The sequence below is a fragment of the Pantherophis guttatus genome, chromosome 1, assembly GCF_059756535.1.
Source record: "Pantherophis guttatus breed Tessera chromosome 1, ASM5975653v1, whole genome shotgun sequence".
In the NCBI taxonomy this organism is placed as follows: domain Eukaryota; kingdom Metazoa; phylum Chordata; class Lepidosauria; order Squamata; family Colubridae; genus Pantherophis; species Pantherophis guttatus.
The window spans coordinates 331850813-331868857 of record NC_142063.1 but is presented as its reverse complement, the minus strand read 5'-3'; the positions used below and the strand labels follow the sequence as shown (position 1 = coordinate 331868857).

The following is an 18045-nucleotide window of genomic DNA, read 5'->3' as shown; positions in this document are numbered from 1 at the left end:
CACAAAAAGACCTTCAAGTAGAATGACTGTGGCAAAAAAAAAGCGAAGATAGTACCAATCATATCAATAATATCAATAAGAGCCTTTGGTGCAATCCCAACACATCTGGAGCACAACTTGAACAACCATCAACACTGAGAAAATTCACCATCTGTCAGGAACTGATGTTACCTGTAGTCAGGTAATAAAACGTCTCCAATTAAACCACCAAGCTCAGAGAGCACCAAGGACCCCAACAGGTGAATAAAAATCCCAAAGCCAGTCTCAACAACTAGTCGGTGCAACTAATCATAGTAACTTACACATCTAATTTGAGCTAACAAAACGAGATAGCTGGTTTATCATCCTTGTGTCTTGTAAATCCAGCTGATACAATCAAAAGCTGCCAAGGTTTTTTTTTTTTTAAAGCTGGCTGCCCTAGAGATCTGTGCACCTTCCCTTCATCCACATCTCAATCCTAGAGCCTTTATTCATTGTGTGTCCAATCACACCAATAAAGAATTCTATTCTATTCTATTCTATTCTATTCTATTCTATTCTATTCTATTCTATTCTATTCTATTCTATTCTATTATTCTATTCTATTCTATTCTATTCTATTTAAAATGTGCGGACTTCAATTCCCATTGGCTGGGGGAATTCTTAAAACAACTTACTTTATAATTTATATTTTATATAAATTATATAAATATAAAACTTTATATTTACAGACCCCTCACATCCTGGACATAAACTGTTTCAACTCCTACCCTCAAAAGGACACTATAGAGCACTGCACACCAGAACAACTAGACACAAGAACAGTTTTTTCCCGAACGCCATCACTCTGCTACACAAATAATTCCCTCAACACTGTCAAACTATTTACTAAGTTTGCACTACTATTAATCTTCTCATCGTTCCCACCACCGATCTCCTTCTACTTGTGACTGTATGACTGTAACTTTGTTACTTGGATCCTTACAATTTATATTGATATTGTTTCCTGATTGCTTATTTGTACCCTATGACTATCATTAAGTGTTGTACCTTATGATTCTTGATGAACGTATCTTTTTCTTTTATGTACACTGAGCATATGCACCAAGACAAATTCCTTGTGTGTCCAATCACACTAGGCCAATAAAAAATTCTATTCTATTCTATTCTATTCTATTCTATTATTTTTTTAACCTTTTTTTTTAAATAAACTTTATTGTTTAAAAGAAAGAACATTTAAAAAAAACACACACACACACACACATGGAAATTAGTTAATAGGTGACGTTTATGTACTGTATATGTAAATTTGTCTCTCAATTGTGAGAAACTTGTGTGTTTTTTTTTTAACCTTTTTTTATTTTCAAACAAAAACATAAAAACATCATCCTTTCAAACAATTACAGACAGTGTTTCAGTCGGTTAAAATCCTTTTGTGCTCCCAAAATCTTCAAAATATCAATATATGACACATGTTCTTTTCCCCTGACAAAAAACAAGTGTTTACACATTTTATCTTAAATTTCATTTCATATATCATATTTCATCTCCATGTTTTATTATCTATCCATTGATAAAATAAATCCCATATCAAATAATATTGTTTATCTTCCTGTTCTCTTATTTCAAATATCAATGTACTCATTTCAGCACAGTCACACATTTTCTTCATAATTTCTTCATTCCGTTCCATTCCATTCCATGCTATTCAAAACACTGGGCTAAACCACCGCTGAAACCACCGTTTCTCGAAATAACCACCGGCTGAGGATCATAGGAGTTGGAGTTCCCAGGGATCTGGAGAATACGGATTGGAAAAGGGTGAAACCGGGTCCAAAGATGCCAATCTCGCCTCTGAGCAAGAGATTGCTACTTAGGGACGTGGGAAGGAGGCGGGATGCAGCTTTTTCCTTTTCCTGAACCCGGAAGGGGAGGTTTCCACGTGCTTCCTCTGGTGCATCACGGGGGCTTTTCCACGTGCAGCCTCTGCAACCAGCATGGCTGGCGATGGCAGCCTGAAGAGCGGGCAGGCGGCGGGACGCCTCGCTTCGGCCTCGATCTCGCAGCCGGGCAGGCTCCTGGGGCAGAGTCGGCAGTTTCTGGACTATTTCTGGGACATCGCCAAGCCCGATCAGGCGATCCGTTTGAAGGCCACGGAGGGGCTGCTGAACTACTTGCAGGAAAACAAGAAAGTAAGGCATCGGGCGTTGATCCCGGGGGAAGTGCTTGCGGTTGAAGAGAGCCTTAGGAGTCCTTTTCCCTATGATGCTAGGTCTGAGATCTTTAGCTCTTTTCAGGTTGCACTTTGGACGCGCTCAGAAGCACGGTTGTCGGTGGCGGCTTCCAAGGGTGTTGGAAGACAGGAGTTGCCGGGATGGGGAGGGAAAAATGGCAGGGGGCTTTAAGAGGAGACATTCTATTTATTAGATTATGATCGTAGCTTTTGTACAGGAGTCCCAAAGGTGCTTGTTCAGGAGGCAACTGGACTTCCTTGGATTGTTTTTTTTTTTCTTTTGAGGACGTTTCGCTTCTCATCCAAGAGGCTTCTTCAGCTCTTGACAGGATAGTGGGGAATCCTTCTTGGATGAGAAGCGATATGTCTTCAAAAGAAAAAAAAAACCAAGGAAGTCCAGTGGCCTCCTGAAAAAGCACCTTTGGGACAACTATGATCTGGATGACTGAGAATCTCTACAGACTTTTTGTACAGGAGGATAATGGGTAGCGCATAGTGGATTGATGATATGCCATCTAATCAGGGTGGATAAAAATCAATGTTTTTTTTAAAAAAATCAAAAAAATCAGATTTTTTAAAATTTAAATCAGATTTTTTTTAATTTAAATCGGATTTTTTTGATTTTTATCGAATTTATTTTAATAAACTTTTGGGGTAAAAATCTATCGTAAGATAGTTTTCTATTTAAGATACATAAATAATTTAGTTTATTCAGCATGAAATGGAGCTTAGTTATGTAGCATGAGACTGTATATTCTGCAACACTGGGACTATCGGTGAGTCAACAGTGGGTCAAAGGAGTAGCAGAGATGACAGTTGCTCTTTAAAAATTATGATTTAAATCGAGTTGATTTAAATCAAGCCTTTTTACTAGTGATTTAAATCATGATTTTAATTGTGATTTTAATCAACTCGATTTAAATCAAATCCACCCTGCATCTAATAGTTGTCGATTCCTAATGGTCACATAGGTAAGATTTTCTCCATATGGATCTATCCCTGAGGCAGTGATCTGTCAACTTTAGGATATTTGGATTTCAACTCCTAGCTGGCTGGGGAGTTTGGAAGTTGAAGTTCAAATACTTTAAAGTTGCCAAGGTTGACATACACTATCCTAATCTATTCTTTCAATTCTTCCCCTCCGCCACTATACTAGTCCATCCATCTTGCTTACACATACCACTCTATTCTGTTTGTCCCAGTGGTGGGATTCAAATAAATTAACAACAGGTTCTCTGCCCTAATGATTTCTTTCAACAACCAATTTGCCAAACTGCTCAGAAAGTTAACAACCAGTTCTCCCGAAGTGGTGCGAACTGGCTGAATCCCACCACTGGTTTGTCCCCACAACAGCAACCCTGTGAGGTAGATAGGCTGAGGGAATGCAATTGGCCCCAAGCTGCCCTGGGAACTATAACGGCTGAGAGTGGGTACAAAATGGCTCTCCCTACCCCTAGTCCAGCACCTTCACCATTGCCCCACGTCAGATCTAGGGTTGAGGAAGCCTGATAAAAACCAACCCAGGGAACTCTCCTGGTGGAGAGTAGATTACTTCCACCCACAGGTACCTCTGGCTGTCTATTAAATTTATTTGCCACCCATTTTGCTTCGAAGCAACTCTGTGGGATTTCTCCTTTTACAGGGTTGTCATGGATCTAGTGGGAAAATCGCCCCTTCCAAAAAGCTTCTTTTTCAAACTCTTTTAGGATCAATGCTCACTGGTAGCTTAATAAAATATAAGGAACATAAGGCATCCTTATATCAGTCATAGAATCAGATAAGCTGCTCAGTATAAACAAAATAAAAAAAACTTTTTTTTCGGATAGCAATATCCGAGAAAAAAGGATTTAAAAATTTCTTTCAGTTCAGACAATTCATGTGATTAGGAAGATTTAAAACAGATTGTGGTACAGGTAGTCCTCGATTTAGTGACCACAATTGAGCCCAAAATTTATGTTGCTAAGCAAATGCTTGTTAACTGAGTTTTGCCCCATTTTTTTTTAAACCATAGTTGTTAAGTGAATCATTGAAGTTCTTAAGTTAGTAACATGGTTGTTAAGTGAATCTAGTTTCCCCCATTGCTTTTGCTCGTCAAAAGGTTGCAAAAGGTGATCACATGACCCCAGGACACTGCAACCGTCATAAATATGAGTCAGTTGCCAAGTGCCTGAATTTTGATCACTTGATCATGGAGATGCTGTAATGGTTGTGTTAAAAATGGTCATATGTCACTTTTTTCAATGCCGTAACTTCAAACAGTCACTAAATGAACTGTTGTAAGACAAGGACTACCTGTATTAGTTGAACTGGTACTTAATTCACCTTCAGTTTGAGCTATATAATTTCATTTAAAAAAAAAAAACCTACTGTATTTTATGAATCAATATTTTAAATCATCCTTAGAAATTTTCAATAAAATGGAAATATGGTTGGTTTCTAATCTATATGCCATCCACCATTCTGGTATGAGAATAAATTTGCTCAGTTTAAGGAATGGAGGATAGAGGAATTTATTAAGTTAGGTATCTAATTAATTATTGCTGAGCACATTGTAAGCCGCCCTGAGTCTTCGGAGAAGGGCGGCATATAAATCAAATTAAAAAACAAAACAAAGCAGGGAATAAAGTTATTAGCCCTGAATGTTATTGTATTCAGTGGTGATAACTTTATAATTATATTACCAATTTCGGTAGGTTATGATAAAGGAATAGAAAAAAGATCCAACTCCTTTTCAACTAAACCTAATATTATGCTTTTTAAAGAATCATATAGGTCATCTCAGTTCATCTCAGCTCATTAAAAATATTGGAGAATTGGTGTATAATTAGTTTAATAATAATTTCATCCATTTCATAGAATGCATTCCTATCAATTACAAAAGACTGTTTAGAAGGCATTTAAAAATATTGTGAACATAATTTGTTTTTGTACAATGAATCTGTCTGAAACACTTTATAGTATATAATTCTTAATAATCCATTTCACTGTGTATCAACAAATGGCAACAAAAACAATTCATTTGGGGATTACAGCACTACTTTAGAAATAAAATCTATTTAAATTGGTAAGGGTATAAACAAAATGGTATTTGTTTTATCTTTGGTGGCACTGGCCAATTAGCTTTTGTTCAAAAGTTTTTGATGAAATTGAAAAAATCACAGAAAAACTGTTTAAGATGAATCTTACAATAGGATTATTGTCTTTATGTTCTACAGCAATTAAAACATAGATTCAGGATCTCTTGTTAGCAGCCAGATTTCTTATTGCCAAACAATGCATAAGTTGTCACTAGATCAAAGGTATTTTAAAGTGTGTGAAATTGTTTTGATGCAACAATTCAACCAGTGACAGAAATGTTTGAAAACTTCCATGGTAAAAATTAACTTTAGTCAAATTCAAACATCATATATCAGTTGTAATAATATGCTTTTTCCTGGTATATTGCCTCCTTTCTACACAAATGTCATTTTGGATAAATATATTAGATGTTGGTAATTAATCTGTATAACTTTTCAATTATGTTTATGTTAACAATTCTGCATTCATAAGTTATACATTTTAATTATTTTTTCTCTTTTCTTTTTGGCTGGTTTGTTTTTTCATTTATCTTTAATTTTGTAATACTGGCTTTTAAAAAGTTTATGTCTAGCATCTGGGGTTCTTTCTAAACCAGTGGCCCCCAACGTTTTGAGCACCAGGGATTAGATCCACGAAGAGAGGCGTGGTTTCTCATGCTTCCTGCATCCCACGGATGGGATCCCGGTGCCAGTCCATGGGGTTGGGGATCCCTATTCTTTTTTTAATTTATTTATTTAATAATTTATTTATTTTTTTCTTTAAAAACACGAACAAACAAAATTTCCATTTTGCAACAGTTCCGTATCAATATATATTCACAATTTATATTTTCCTCCCGTACATATTCACATATTTATATTTGTGGTTCCCTTATTCCTTACATATTGTATATTCTACTCCTTACTTATTTATACATACTATTATATCAATATATTTATATTATTTAACATACATTGTATATTTAAAACCATTTTACTAATACATATTTATATTTGTGGTTCCCTTATTCCTTACATATTGTATATACTACTCCTTACTTATTATGCATACTACTACCATGTTTCCCTGAAAATAAGACATAGTCTTATATTTTTTTGAACCCTGAAGTAAGCACTTGGCCTTATTTTCAGGGAGGTCTTATTATTTTGGGGTGCGTGGAGCAAGATGGGGCTCCTCTTGCCGTCTTATCTGATTTCCAGCTCTGCGTTTAAATATTTTCGGGGAGGGCTTATTTTCGGAGGGAGGCTTATTTTAACACATGTGCTCAAAAGCCCAATTGGGCTTATTATCAGGGGATGTCTTATTTTCGGGGAAACCGGGTATATCTGTTACTTTACATACATTGTATATTTAATACCGTTTTACTAATACTTCCTAATTTCTAGATCATCTCAGTTCTAAACTGTTTACAGGTAGTCCTCAAATTATGACCACAGTTGAGCCCAAAAGCATGCCAGTTGTTAAATGAGTTTTGCCCCATTTTCCCCACGGTTGTTAAGTGAAGCACTACAACGAATCATGTGTTCGTTAAGCACATCTGGCTTCCCCCATTGACTTTGCTTGTGGGAAGACGGCTGGGAATGTTTCAAATGATGATCACATGGCCTGGGACAGTGCAACTGTCATAAATACATGTCAGTTGCCAAGAGCCCGAAATGTTGATCGTGCAATCATGGGGAAGCTGCAGTGACCATAAGTGTAAAACCCGGTCATAAGTCACTTTTTTTTAGTTCCGTTGTAACTTCAAATGGTCACTAAATATATGGTTTTAAGTCGAGGACTACCTGTACTAATAGTGACAATAAGAATTTTCTGGTTTTTCTGTGTAACAAAGTAATGTGTTGCCTCTATGTGTGTGTGTGTGTGTGTGTGTGTGTGTGTGTGTGTGTGTGTGTACTACCTCCTTGTCTTACACATATTTCTGTTTGTATATTTATGTGTACAAGGAAGTACTGTATAGGCTACATAAGATCTGCTTGTGATGACCCGGGGCGTGGCACAAAGGCAACACAGCCAGAAAATAAGTACAAGTCCCTTTATTAGCTCCAAACTTTGCCCCCAACGGCCCTTTACTCTCCGGTATGGAGAAAAACCCTTCCACAAACCTGTAAGGAGACAAAACTTCCAACCATAAATCCAACAGGGCAAGATAAGGTAATTAATCCGGCAGGGCAAGCAAGATAAGGAATTCCAGAATTGAAATAGCATGGCCGTAAATTAAACCAGTTGGGAGGATGCCAAGAACTCAGATAAAGCAGTCAACACAAACATAAACTCAGCATTTGTTTCCCAACAACTGTCCCTCCCATTTGCCTCTCCTTTTAAACTCCAGCTCCAGGTGTATCTTGTGAAGGGGATCGGGGCCCTTTCCTCCCTCGTAAACCACACAACCCACGTTGCTCTCTTCTCCGTTCTTTCTCTGCGTTCCCTAGGATGAGGAGGGGGTGGCCCTTGGTCTTCATCAGAACCTCCTCTCTCCTGTTCTAACTCTCCCCTGCTCTACCCAGCCTCACTTTGCCTTTCCCCAGTTTCCTCCACAGCCAATGGAGCTACTCTCTCGCTCTCTGTCAGATGTTCCTCTTCCATCTCAGAATCAGACTCTGACAGGGGCATGAAATGCTCTGGGTTACATGACCAGAAGGGAGGGGGGCTTACAATGGAAGTATTGTAACTAAGCCACTGCCTAATTACCTCTCCCATAAGAGTGCATTGGGGATTTTTTTAATATAATGCTTTGACATTCCCTAGCCAGATCCAGCCAGGGGTGTGATTCTACTGGTTTGGACCGGTTCGGGCGAACCAGTAGCTCCGACGATCAGCTGGGAGTGAACAGGTTCACTCTGACGATCAGGTCGGCCCGCCTCCCCACCCCTGCGCTTTACTTACCTTTATCTTCTCAGCTGATTGGTGCGGCAGAGTGCCTCAGCTGTGTTACTCCCAAGTGGTAACACAGAAGGTTAGTATTTGTAAAACTATGCACGCGCACAAAGCCACAATCACCGAACCGGTTGTTAAAGTGGCAGCATCCCATCACAGCCCATTTTTAAACCCATAGTTTTTTAAAAAAAGATTTAACCAGAACAACTAGGCACAAGGACAGTTTTTTCCCTGCATGCCATTACTCTGCTATACAACTAATTCCCACAACACTGTCAAACTATTACTAAGACTGTATTACTATTGTTCTTCTACTTTACTACTATTCTATTACCTATCTCTTCTACTTATGACTATAACCTTGTTGCTTGTATCTTTACGATTTATATTGATTTATTTGGTTTCCTAGTATGATTTGATTGCTTATTTAGTTCCCTGTATTGTATCTTATGATTCTTGATGAATGTATTTTTTATGTACACTGAGAGCTTATGCACTGAAGACAAATTCCTTGTGTGTCCAATCACATTTGGCCAATAAAGAATTCTATTCTATTCTATTCTATTCTATTCTATTCTATTCTATTCTATTCTATTCTATTCTATTCTATTCTATTCTAAACTTTAAACTCTGTTTCTTTGCTAAGTTTCTGTCCTCAGCTGTTACCACAACTGGTCTGTTCTGTTCAGTTTTTGGAGTTGTTGCACTGACAGAAAAACAGGGTTGCACTGACCCTGTTTACACAATTTATTTCCAACACTATTGTATTGAAAAGAATGAAGAAAGAATTATGATGTGATTTAAAAAAGCTTAATTTAATTCTTCCTCCGGATTTTTCTTTTCTACCCATATTTTACAAATGTTACTGGGGAGAAACGGTGGAAAATTAAGTCACTGCAATGCAGCATTTGTGAAACTTGTTTTTAGTATTAAAATAGAATCTTTTGATCTTGCACATAAATCTCCCTACTGTGTGGGTTGCTTGATTTATTGAATAAAATTGAATTGGATGAGCTGTAGCATATTAAAAGCCAAGAAGCTGTTATGACATAGCATGGTTGGTAAACTCAGTTTCTATGCCAATTTATTCCCTTTGGATGTCTTTGCAATTTCTTTTAGGATGATGAGTTTTTAAAGTATACATTGAAGCGTTTGATTGACGGATTGGGAGCAACCCGAGAAGTGGCCCGTCCTGGATTCAGTTTGGCATTAGCACAGGTTGGTGTTCCTCAATGAAAAACACACACACACACACACAAATTATTATTGACATTTTTGGTAAACATAGTAAAAGCTAATATAAATTAAACTAGAAGGAAAAAGAAAAGTAAAAGAAAATCTACAAGGTACAAGGAAAAGAAAAAAAATAAACAAAAAAATAATAAAGAAATAGCTTGCAACCTTCACGACATCAAGCATAAGCTACTACAGTACATTTTTACCCTCTTTTAAAATTACAATCCCTCTTTATTTCCCAAATCTCACTTTTATCCATACACAATCCACGAGTCATCCTCTTTTCAGTCCTATTTCAGCAAAAAGTCTATTATGAGTTACCAGAAAACAAAACACATTGTTTATCTCTGATCAAATAGTCCAACTTTATATTCCTTCCTTTCGCTCTTCACAATTAAATAATTTCAATGGCGTTGTAAGATTTGATCTTTCATCAATCATTGACATTCAAAAAAAGGCTTCAAAGTTGTCCCCAATCTATTTTGTAAAATCCCATAGAAAGGCATCATCTAGAATTCCTTATCATAGCTATTCCATGACCATATAATTTTCTTGATGTTGTCTTTTGTATTCCCATTTTGATAAACTCTGTTTTGTTGCCTTCTGTATCTTAAATTCTATAATGTCTGTGTTTAAGAGTTATTTTTTAAAAAAATTCTCAGCAAATGTTTAATCATTGAAATTTGAATAAATTTTGAGATATTAGTTGTTAATATCTTAGTCCATTTTTGAAGGATTCTTTGAGACAAGTAAAAGTTATAACTAACTTAGCCATTTTAACTTTTTTTGCCTGGTCCTTTAGTTCCCTCTAGTGTTCATTTGCAAACTTCTACAAGCCACATAATTAGCTTCCTAATATGGGTTTTAATTCCATTTCAGTCATCTCCTACAGGTATATTATTTAATTATATATTTGCTTTTTTAATATCCTACAGCACCAATAATCAGTATTCCAAATCTTTCTGGTTTCTCAGGCCATTTGAAACTTTTTAAAAATCTTTTTTTCCTTTTTGCAATTCTATATTAAACTCTTGAACATCTGTTTAAAATTCCTTAAAGAAGATAAAACTTACCAGCTTTCAAATTAAGCTTCTTCTTTTGAAGGTCTCTAATAGCAGGGGTGAAATGCTCCTGGTTCGGACTGGATCGCCCGATCCAGTAGTGATGGTGGCGGGTTGTTCGGAGAACCGGTAGCAAAAATCCCTACCCACCCCCCATGCCCAGCTGAGCTGCGCGATCATCAGAGGCTGGTTTTTTTTACTTTTAAAAGCATTTTTTCTACAACCACTTCGGCTGAAAAATTGCTTTTAAAAGTAAAAAAAAAGCCTCTGATGATCGCGCGGCTCAGTTGGGATCGTCAGAGGCTTTTCAAAGCATTTTTTTCTGCAACCTCTTCAGGTTGTAGAAAAAATGCTTTTAAAAGTTAAAAAAAAAGTTGGCCACGCCCACCCAGTCACATTACCCACCACCACCAAGCCACGCCCACAGAACTGGTAGTAACAAATTTTACATTTCACCACTGTCTAATTGCCATATTAAGGGATGCAGTGTAAGGTGTAAGGGACTGTGTAAGCATAGTAAGGGACGCAGTGGCTCAATGGCTTAGACGCTGAGCTTGTTGATCGAAAGGTTGGCAGTTCAGCAGTTCGAATCCCTAGTGCCGTATAACGGGGTGAGCTCCCGTTACTTATCCCAGCTTCTGCCAACCTAGTAGTTCGAAAGCACGTAAAAAATGCAAGTAGAAAAATAGGGGCCACCTTTGGTGGGAAGGTAACAGGGTTCTGTGCGCCTTTGGCATTTAGTCATGCCGGCCACATGACAACAGAGACGTCTTCGGACACTGCTGGCTCTTCGGCTTTGAAACGGAGATGAGCACTGCCCCCTAGATTCGGGAACGACTAGCACATATGTGTGAGGGGAACCTTTACCTTTACTAGCCATATAAAGCAGTTCAATTGAACCTTTCCAAATTTGATTAGAAAGTGAATTTAGCTGGCATCGTGTCCTTATTAAAGGCTCCACTAATGTCATTTCCCTTGGCTTCTGGTGCTCAAAACCAGGGGACATAGCTGTTTTACAGTTCCTTTGTGAGGAGCTGTCATTCAGAGTGCTTGTGGAGATCTCTCATTCTCTTGTTCTCCAAAGGTTAATTCTTTATTCTTCACAACAGTTGCCATCTCTGCTGTTCGGAGACATTTTCAGTCAACCATGACTCACTCATCCAGCCAACAAATTACCAAGACGGATGCTTGCGGTAGTCTAGTGATATGTGAGCCCAGACAGAACTTTTAGAAGAAAATAACTCTTTTTATCAAAAAAAGGGGAACTGTAAATGTAGTCACAGGTTTGGCACAGGTCAAGAATAGGAATCAAAAAATATCTCGCCCTTTCAAGAATGGCCCTGTAACTTATTCTGAATGTTCTGCAGCTTTCTCTCTTTATATTTTTTTCTTTTCAAGGTATTGCAAGTTTTTGAGCAGCTGACTCTCCTGACAGTTCTGCAACAGATTAAGGAAAAATATGATCTCGGTAGAGTGAAGAAGGTGAGACTGTTGATTTGTTTACAATTTCAGTGTCAACGTCCGAGACAGTGTGCCATTTAAAGTGGCCACAATACGCCGTTTCGGAGTTGCCATACACGTGCCATACACGATGCATGGGGCCACAGATGGGTTTTGGGTGATGGGACTCAGGCTGGGAGAGGAAGGCAAGCCAGCTGCGGTCAGTTCAGAAGCCATCCAAGTCTGAAGAGTACTTGCTGGAGCCAGCCGGGAGCAACCAGGAACAGGAGGGTGGAGCATGCTGAGTCCGTATAGCCAGCTGGCTAGCAGAAGCCAGTAATGCTGGCTAAAACACCCTTTTACTCTATTGCTCACCACATGCCAAGCTAAGACTCCAGTTGTTGTGGCCCGCCAGCAGCCTGTGGAGCTGGCAGCGGAGTTGGACAGTGAGGAGGCTGGGGAGGACAATGAGTCAGTCCTGGAGTCAGGGGAAGGCCTGGACGAGGGCTCTGCTTCGGAGCAGAGATGGGTCCAGGGCCATCTGGGAGCGATGCATGGACTCTGGAGCCTCCAGAAGCGGATAGCAGAGAGGCAGAGGAACAAGAGAAGCCTGTTCCTAGTGCATGCATGCAAAGAGCTGCCAGAAGGCAAGAGCAGCTAAAGCAGAAAGGACAACTCGGTACAGCAGCCTTTGCTACAAGGAACTGTGGTACTATCGTATTTTTCAGAGTATAGACGCTCCGGAGTGTAAGACGCACCTTATTTTGGGGGGAGGAAAATAAGAAAAAAAAAATTCTGCTTGAGAGGCTCTCCATTTGAGACGCTGCGTTTGCAGCCTCCAAAAGCTCCGTTTGCAAAGGAGCTTCTCTTTGCAAAGGCAGCCTCTCAAATGGACCTTTTGGAAGCTGTTTGAGAGGCTTTCTGTTTGGAATGCTGCATTTGCAGCCTCCAAAAGCTCCAAAAGGTTGGAGGCCGGTGGGTGGGCGGGGCTACATTTGGAGTATAAGGCGCACCCAAATTTTCACCCTCTTTTAGAGGGGGAAAAAGTGTGTCTTACACTCCGAAAACTACGGTAACTTTAACCCCACATTTTGCAGTCGAAGTATTTATTGAAGTCAGAAGTAGGTTGAAAGTCTTGAAGAAACACCAGCTAAAGCATTTGAGCATTTTAAGATAGACATTTTCTTAAGGTCAGGTGCTTCCAAGCATTTGTGACTGAACCTGGGTTAAAATGTCAGACCATTCCCCCAATTCATCACACTTCTGACTATGTTTGTAACCAACATTCCTGGTGTGTTCTGTCGTTTCAGAAACTTTTCAGGAACGCTCTGTTTGGAAACTTTTTTGGAGTGCTAGCTCTCTTCCAATCCAGGCGCCTGTCCAAGGTAATGTTATAGAATTATTTCAGGTTTCTCCACATCTTCTGTTCTTGCACGGCATCTTTGAGCTTTTCTATGCTCTGCTGGTATCAGATTTAATGGTGTCCAGCCACCGTGTGTCAACCCTGAAGCTGGCCTGACTGAGGCCATTTTGAGATTTCAGCGCTGACACACTGAAGGAGAGGGATAGGGAGGGGGGAATGGAGATAGTTGGGGTGATGTAGTCGAAGCAAAATACTTTCTCTTGGGAACCAAGGACATTCCTGCAGGTGCTCAGAAGGAGGGGACTGGAGTCACCTAGCAACTGGACAGAATCCTGATTGGACCATGTGACTGATTGTTTTGAGAAAGTGGAAAACTTACTTTTAATTAGATGAAAACCGTGGGAATAATCAGAGTCAGTTTTTGCCAGCCTGTGCCAATATGACATATCCAATAAACTTATACTTTGAGGAATCTACCTGCCTCAGAGTTTTGTTTGCTGTGGGTATGTTACTTGGAACCCTGACACCGTGTTCTTTGATGCCTGGTTTCCTTTTACCGCTAACTCTTCCAAACATAATTGCTTTCTCTACTGAATTCCCCTGCATAACATGGCCAAGCAAGTGAGATGCAATTTTGTGATTTTGCCAATGACATGCCTAGTGTTACCATGCTTTTGTTGTGGCTCCGTTGCCTGAGCCTGGGCTATTGACATATGCAGACTCTGAGAGTGAGGGAGTGGAGTTGGCAAGGTCTCCCTCTCCAAGACCCTCCTCTCTGGCAATGCCTCCGGAGGACACCGAAGGCCAAGCGATAGGCCCAGAGCCAAGCACGTCCCTGCAGCCACAGGTGGACAGCGACGAAGGAGATAAGTGCTGGCTGGATCCTCGACAGCAGTGCAGGGAGAAGCGTGCGCAGCAGAGGGGAAGGCGTGCCAGAGATTAGCTGAGTCACTGGACCACACCTCACAGGGTATAAATGTGGGTGTGGTGGCCGGTTCAGTTTGTGACGAGCAAAAACTAGAAATAAGCCATGATCTCTGCGTTACTGGACTTCTGCCTGCCTTGTCAGACTGCATTTGGACTAATCCTTGTATTGCTGAAACTTTGCCTGCTTTATCGGAATGCTTGCAGTCTAATCTTTGTTTTGTGTGAGTAAAGTCTGAATTGGCAGCTAGCCACTGGGTTGCTGCCAGCTTTATCTTCAAAGACTTTGTCGTGTGGCTTATTAACTCCGGGCCGTCTGTGGGGGTGCGTGTGTGGGACGGGGACAGAACAGCTTTGCTAAACAAATTGGGGTTGGCTGGGTTCAACAAGATGCACTATAAAGCCTGGTTTTTGATCTCCCTAGGACTCCAAGGCTCTCCTTGAGTGTGTCCATCTTCTGCAGAGCCTTTCTGACCACTATGCCCATCTTAAGGACCTCCCAAGGAAGACATTAGTTGACATTGTTTCTGAGGTAAGGAAGACAGGATAATTGCAAAAAAGGGGACCTTGTTAAAAGCTTTCGTAAAACATCTGCTTTAAGGTAAGAAGGTGGAGAATGACCAATTGTATGCACACATCATTGCTGCTTCTATTTACAGTGTTGAGAAGTGAGGGCAAATTATTTTGTAACTGTTGTGACGTTAGCCACCAATGAGAGAGAGGTACCAATAGACCTAAGAAGAAAAAGGTTCAGACTGTTGATCGTTATTGTAAGAATATATGATTCACTTGTTACAGTTTTAAACTGTTTGTCCAGATCACAAAACTACGTGATTTAAGCTGAGGGTATTTGAAAGGCTGTCTTCCCTCTTACAAGTCTGCCTGCCTTTTACAATCCTTGGCAAAAAGCTCTTTGGTCTTGCCATTGTAACTTCGAAAACGATGCTGGATCAGGCCACCCATCTTAGTTAAACATTTTGTTTCATATACTGTAATGGCCAGCTTGATACTAATGGGGTGCTAATACCGTTAGAAAGAATAACAGAGTTGGAAGGGACGTTTGAGGTCTTCCAGTCCAACCCCCTGCTCAAGCAGGAAAACCTATACCAGTGATGGCAAACCTTTTCGGCACTGAGTGCTGAAAAGGGAGCGTGGGTGCGTTTGGGCCGCAACCAGGAAGTGGAGCTGCCCAGGGCACATGCACGCGCCTGACAATGAACTTCCGGTTTCAGCTACTGAATTTCCGGTTTCAGCAAGCTACTCTTCTGGGTTTCTGGCGCGCACGCGATGATCAGCTGCCTGGCGCGCATGCTCACGCGGGAAAATGGAAGACCAGCTCTTCCAGATTCCAGCACTGCCACATGCAAAAAAGGCCAGCTGATCGTCATGTGCACCTGTGCATGAGAAACCCGGAAGAGGAATTTATTTATTTATTTATTTTATTATATTTCTATACCGCCCTTCTCCTGCGGGACTCAGGGCGGTGTACAGCCAGAATAAAACATAACATATAAAATTTAAAAACATTTTAAAAAACAATTAAATAATTTTGGCCCGAATTTAAAACAACCCAATTAAAACCGAAATTCGATTAAAAAACTAAGAGGATGGGATCAAGCCAGCCCAGCTAGATGGAACAAGTGTGTCTTCAGGGCCCGACGAAAAGTCTGGAGGTCTGATATCGTGCGTATCTCAGGGGGCAGGTCATTCCAGAGGGCAGGCGCTGCCACAGAGAAGGCTTTCCCCCTGGGGGTTGCCAGCCGGCACTGCCTGGCCGACAGCACCCTGAGGAGGCCCGCTCTGTGAGAGCGAACCGGTCGGTGGGAGGCTATCGGCGGCAGAAGGCGGTCTCGCAAATACCCCGGCCCTAAGCCATGGAGCGCTTTAAAGGTGGTCACCAACACCTTGAAGCGCACCCGGAAGACCGCAGAAAGCCAGAGCAGCTCGCGCAGGAGAGGTGTTATATGTGAGCGCCCCGTCGCTCCCATAATCCCCCGTGCGGCCGCGTTCTGGACCAACTGCAGCCTCCGGGTGCACCCCAAGGGGAGCCCCATGTAGAGAGCATTGCAGTAGTCCAGGCGGGAAGTGACGAGTGCTTGAGTGACCGTGCGTAGGGAGTCCCGATCCAGAAAGGGACGCAACTGGCGTATCAGGCGAACCTGATAAAAAGCCCCCCTGGCCATGGCCGTCATATGCTCTTCTAAAGACAGCCGTGTGTCCAGGAGGACGCCTAAGTTGCGAGCCCTCTCCGTGGGGGCCAGTGATTCGCCCCCAATAGCCAGCGATGGTACCAGCTGGCTATATCGGGACGCCGGAAGCCACAGCCACTCGGTCTTGGATGGGTTGAGTCGGAGCCTGTTTCTCTCCATCCAGGCCCGCACGGCCTCCAGGCACTGGGACATCACTTCAAGGGCATCGTTGGGGTGGCCTGGGGTGGAGATGTACAGCTGAGTGTCGTCAGCGTACTGATGGAACTCCACCCCAAAGCCACGGATGATCTCACCCAGCGGCTTTACATAAATGTTGAACAGAAGGGGCGAGAGGACCGACCCTTGTGGCACCCCACAAACAAGGCGCCTCGGGGTCGACCACTGCCCCCCTGTCAACATGGATTGCGACCGGTCAGAGAGGTAGGAGAACCACCGCAGGACGGTGCCCCCCCCCCTTCAACCGGTGCAACATGATACCATGGTCGATGGTATCAAAAGCCGCTGAGAGGTCTAACAGGACCAGGATAGAGGAACAACCCCTATCCCGAGCCCTCCAGAGATCATCCACCAACGCGACCAATGCCGTTTCCGTGCTGTACCCAGGCCGGAAACCGGACTGGAGCGGGTCCAGATAGACAGCTTCATCCAGGTATCGGGGAAGCTGCCGCGCTACCACACTCTCAACAACCTTCGCAACGAAGCGAAGGTTGGAGACTGGACGATAGTTAGCCAAAATAGCCAGATCCAGGGAGGGCTTCTTGAGGAGGGGCCTCACCACCACTTCTTTCAAAGCGGTTGGCAGGACCCCCTCACTCAGAGAAGTGTTAACAATCCCCTGGAGCCAGCCTCGTGTAACCTCCCGGCAAGCCAGTACCAACCAGGAGGGACACGGGTCCAATAAACATGTGGTTGCGTTCAGCCGTCCCAGGATCTTGTCCACGTCCTCGGGAGCAACAGGATCAAACTCCTCCCAGATAACACTCTCAAGACCTGCCTCAGTCATCCCGTCCGGACTTACCCAGTCAGAGGCCAGGCCTTCCCGAATCTGAGCGATCTTGTCATACAGATACAGATAGAATGGGCGACGCTGCGCATGCCAGGCAACATGGCTCCGCGTGCCATTTCAAGCACACGTGCCATAGGTTCGCCATCACAGCCCTATACCATTTCAGATAAATGGTTGTCCAATCTCTTCTTCAAAACCTCCAGTGATGCAGCACCCACAACTTCTGGAGGCAAGACGTTCCACTGATTAATTGTTCTCACTGTCAGGAAATTTCTGTTTAGTTCTAGGTTGGTTCTCTCCTTGATTAGTTTCCATCCATTGCTTCTTGTTTTACCCTCAGGTGCTTTGGAGCATAGGTAGACCCCCTCTTCTTTGTGGCAGCCCCTCAAATGGAAGACTGCTATCATGTTGTCCCTAGTCCTTCTTTTCATTAAAGGTGAAGACCTACCCCTGTCCCATCAGTCACTGCTGATTAGTGAAGTAGCTGATTTCTACTACGTAACATCATTGATGTAAAGGCAAAATATAACCTTACATCAGTGGTGGGTTCCTCCCGGTTCGGCCGAGCCGGTAGCGGTGACAATATGATGTCACCGAACCGGTTCTCCCCCCCCCCGCCCTCCCACCCCCCCACCCCC

At 42.0% G+C, this 18045-nt stretch overlaps 1 protein-coding gene across 1 annotated transcript in view; it reads left to right on the top strand.

Annotated features, from left to right (window-relative positions):
• The first annotated feature begins 1913 nt into the window (after nt 1-1913).
• The window catches only part of MYBBP1A (MYB binding protein 1a), an 81158-nt gene continuing 65026 nt past the window's right edge, over nt 1914-18045 (top strand). The window contains exons 1-5 of the mRNA XM_034420843.2: nt 1914-2171; nt 9287-9385; nt 11863-11946; nt 13215-13289; nt 14616-14723. Of these exons, the coding sequence (XP_034276734.1) occupies nt 1977-2171; nt 9287-9385; nt 11863-11946; nt 13215-13289; nt 14616-14723 (561 nt within the window). The 5' untranslated portion in view covers nt 1914-1976. The remainder of the gene's footprint in view (nt 2172-9286; nt 9386-11862; nt 11947-13214; nt 13290-14615; nt 14724-18045) is intronic.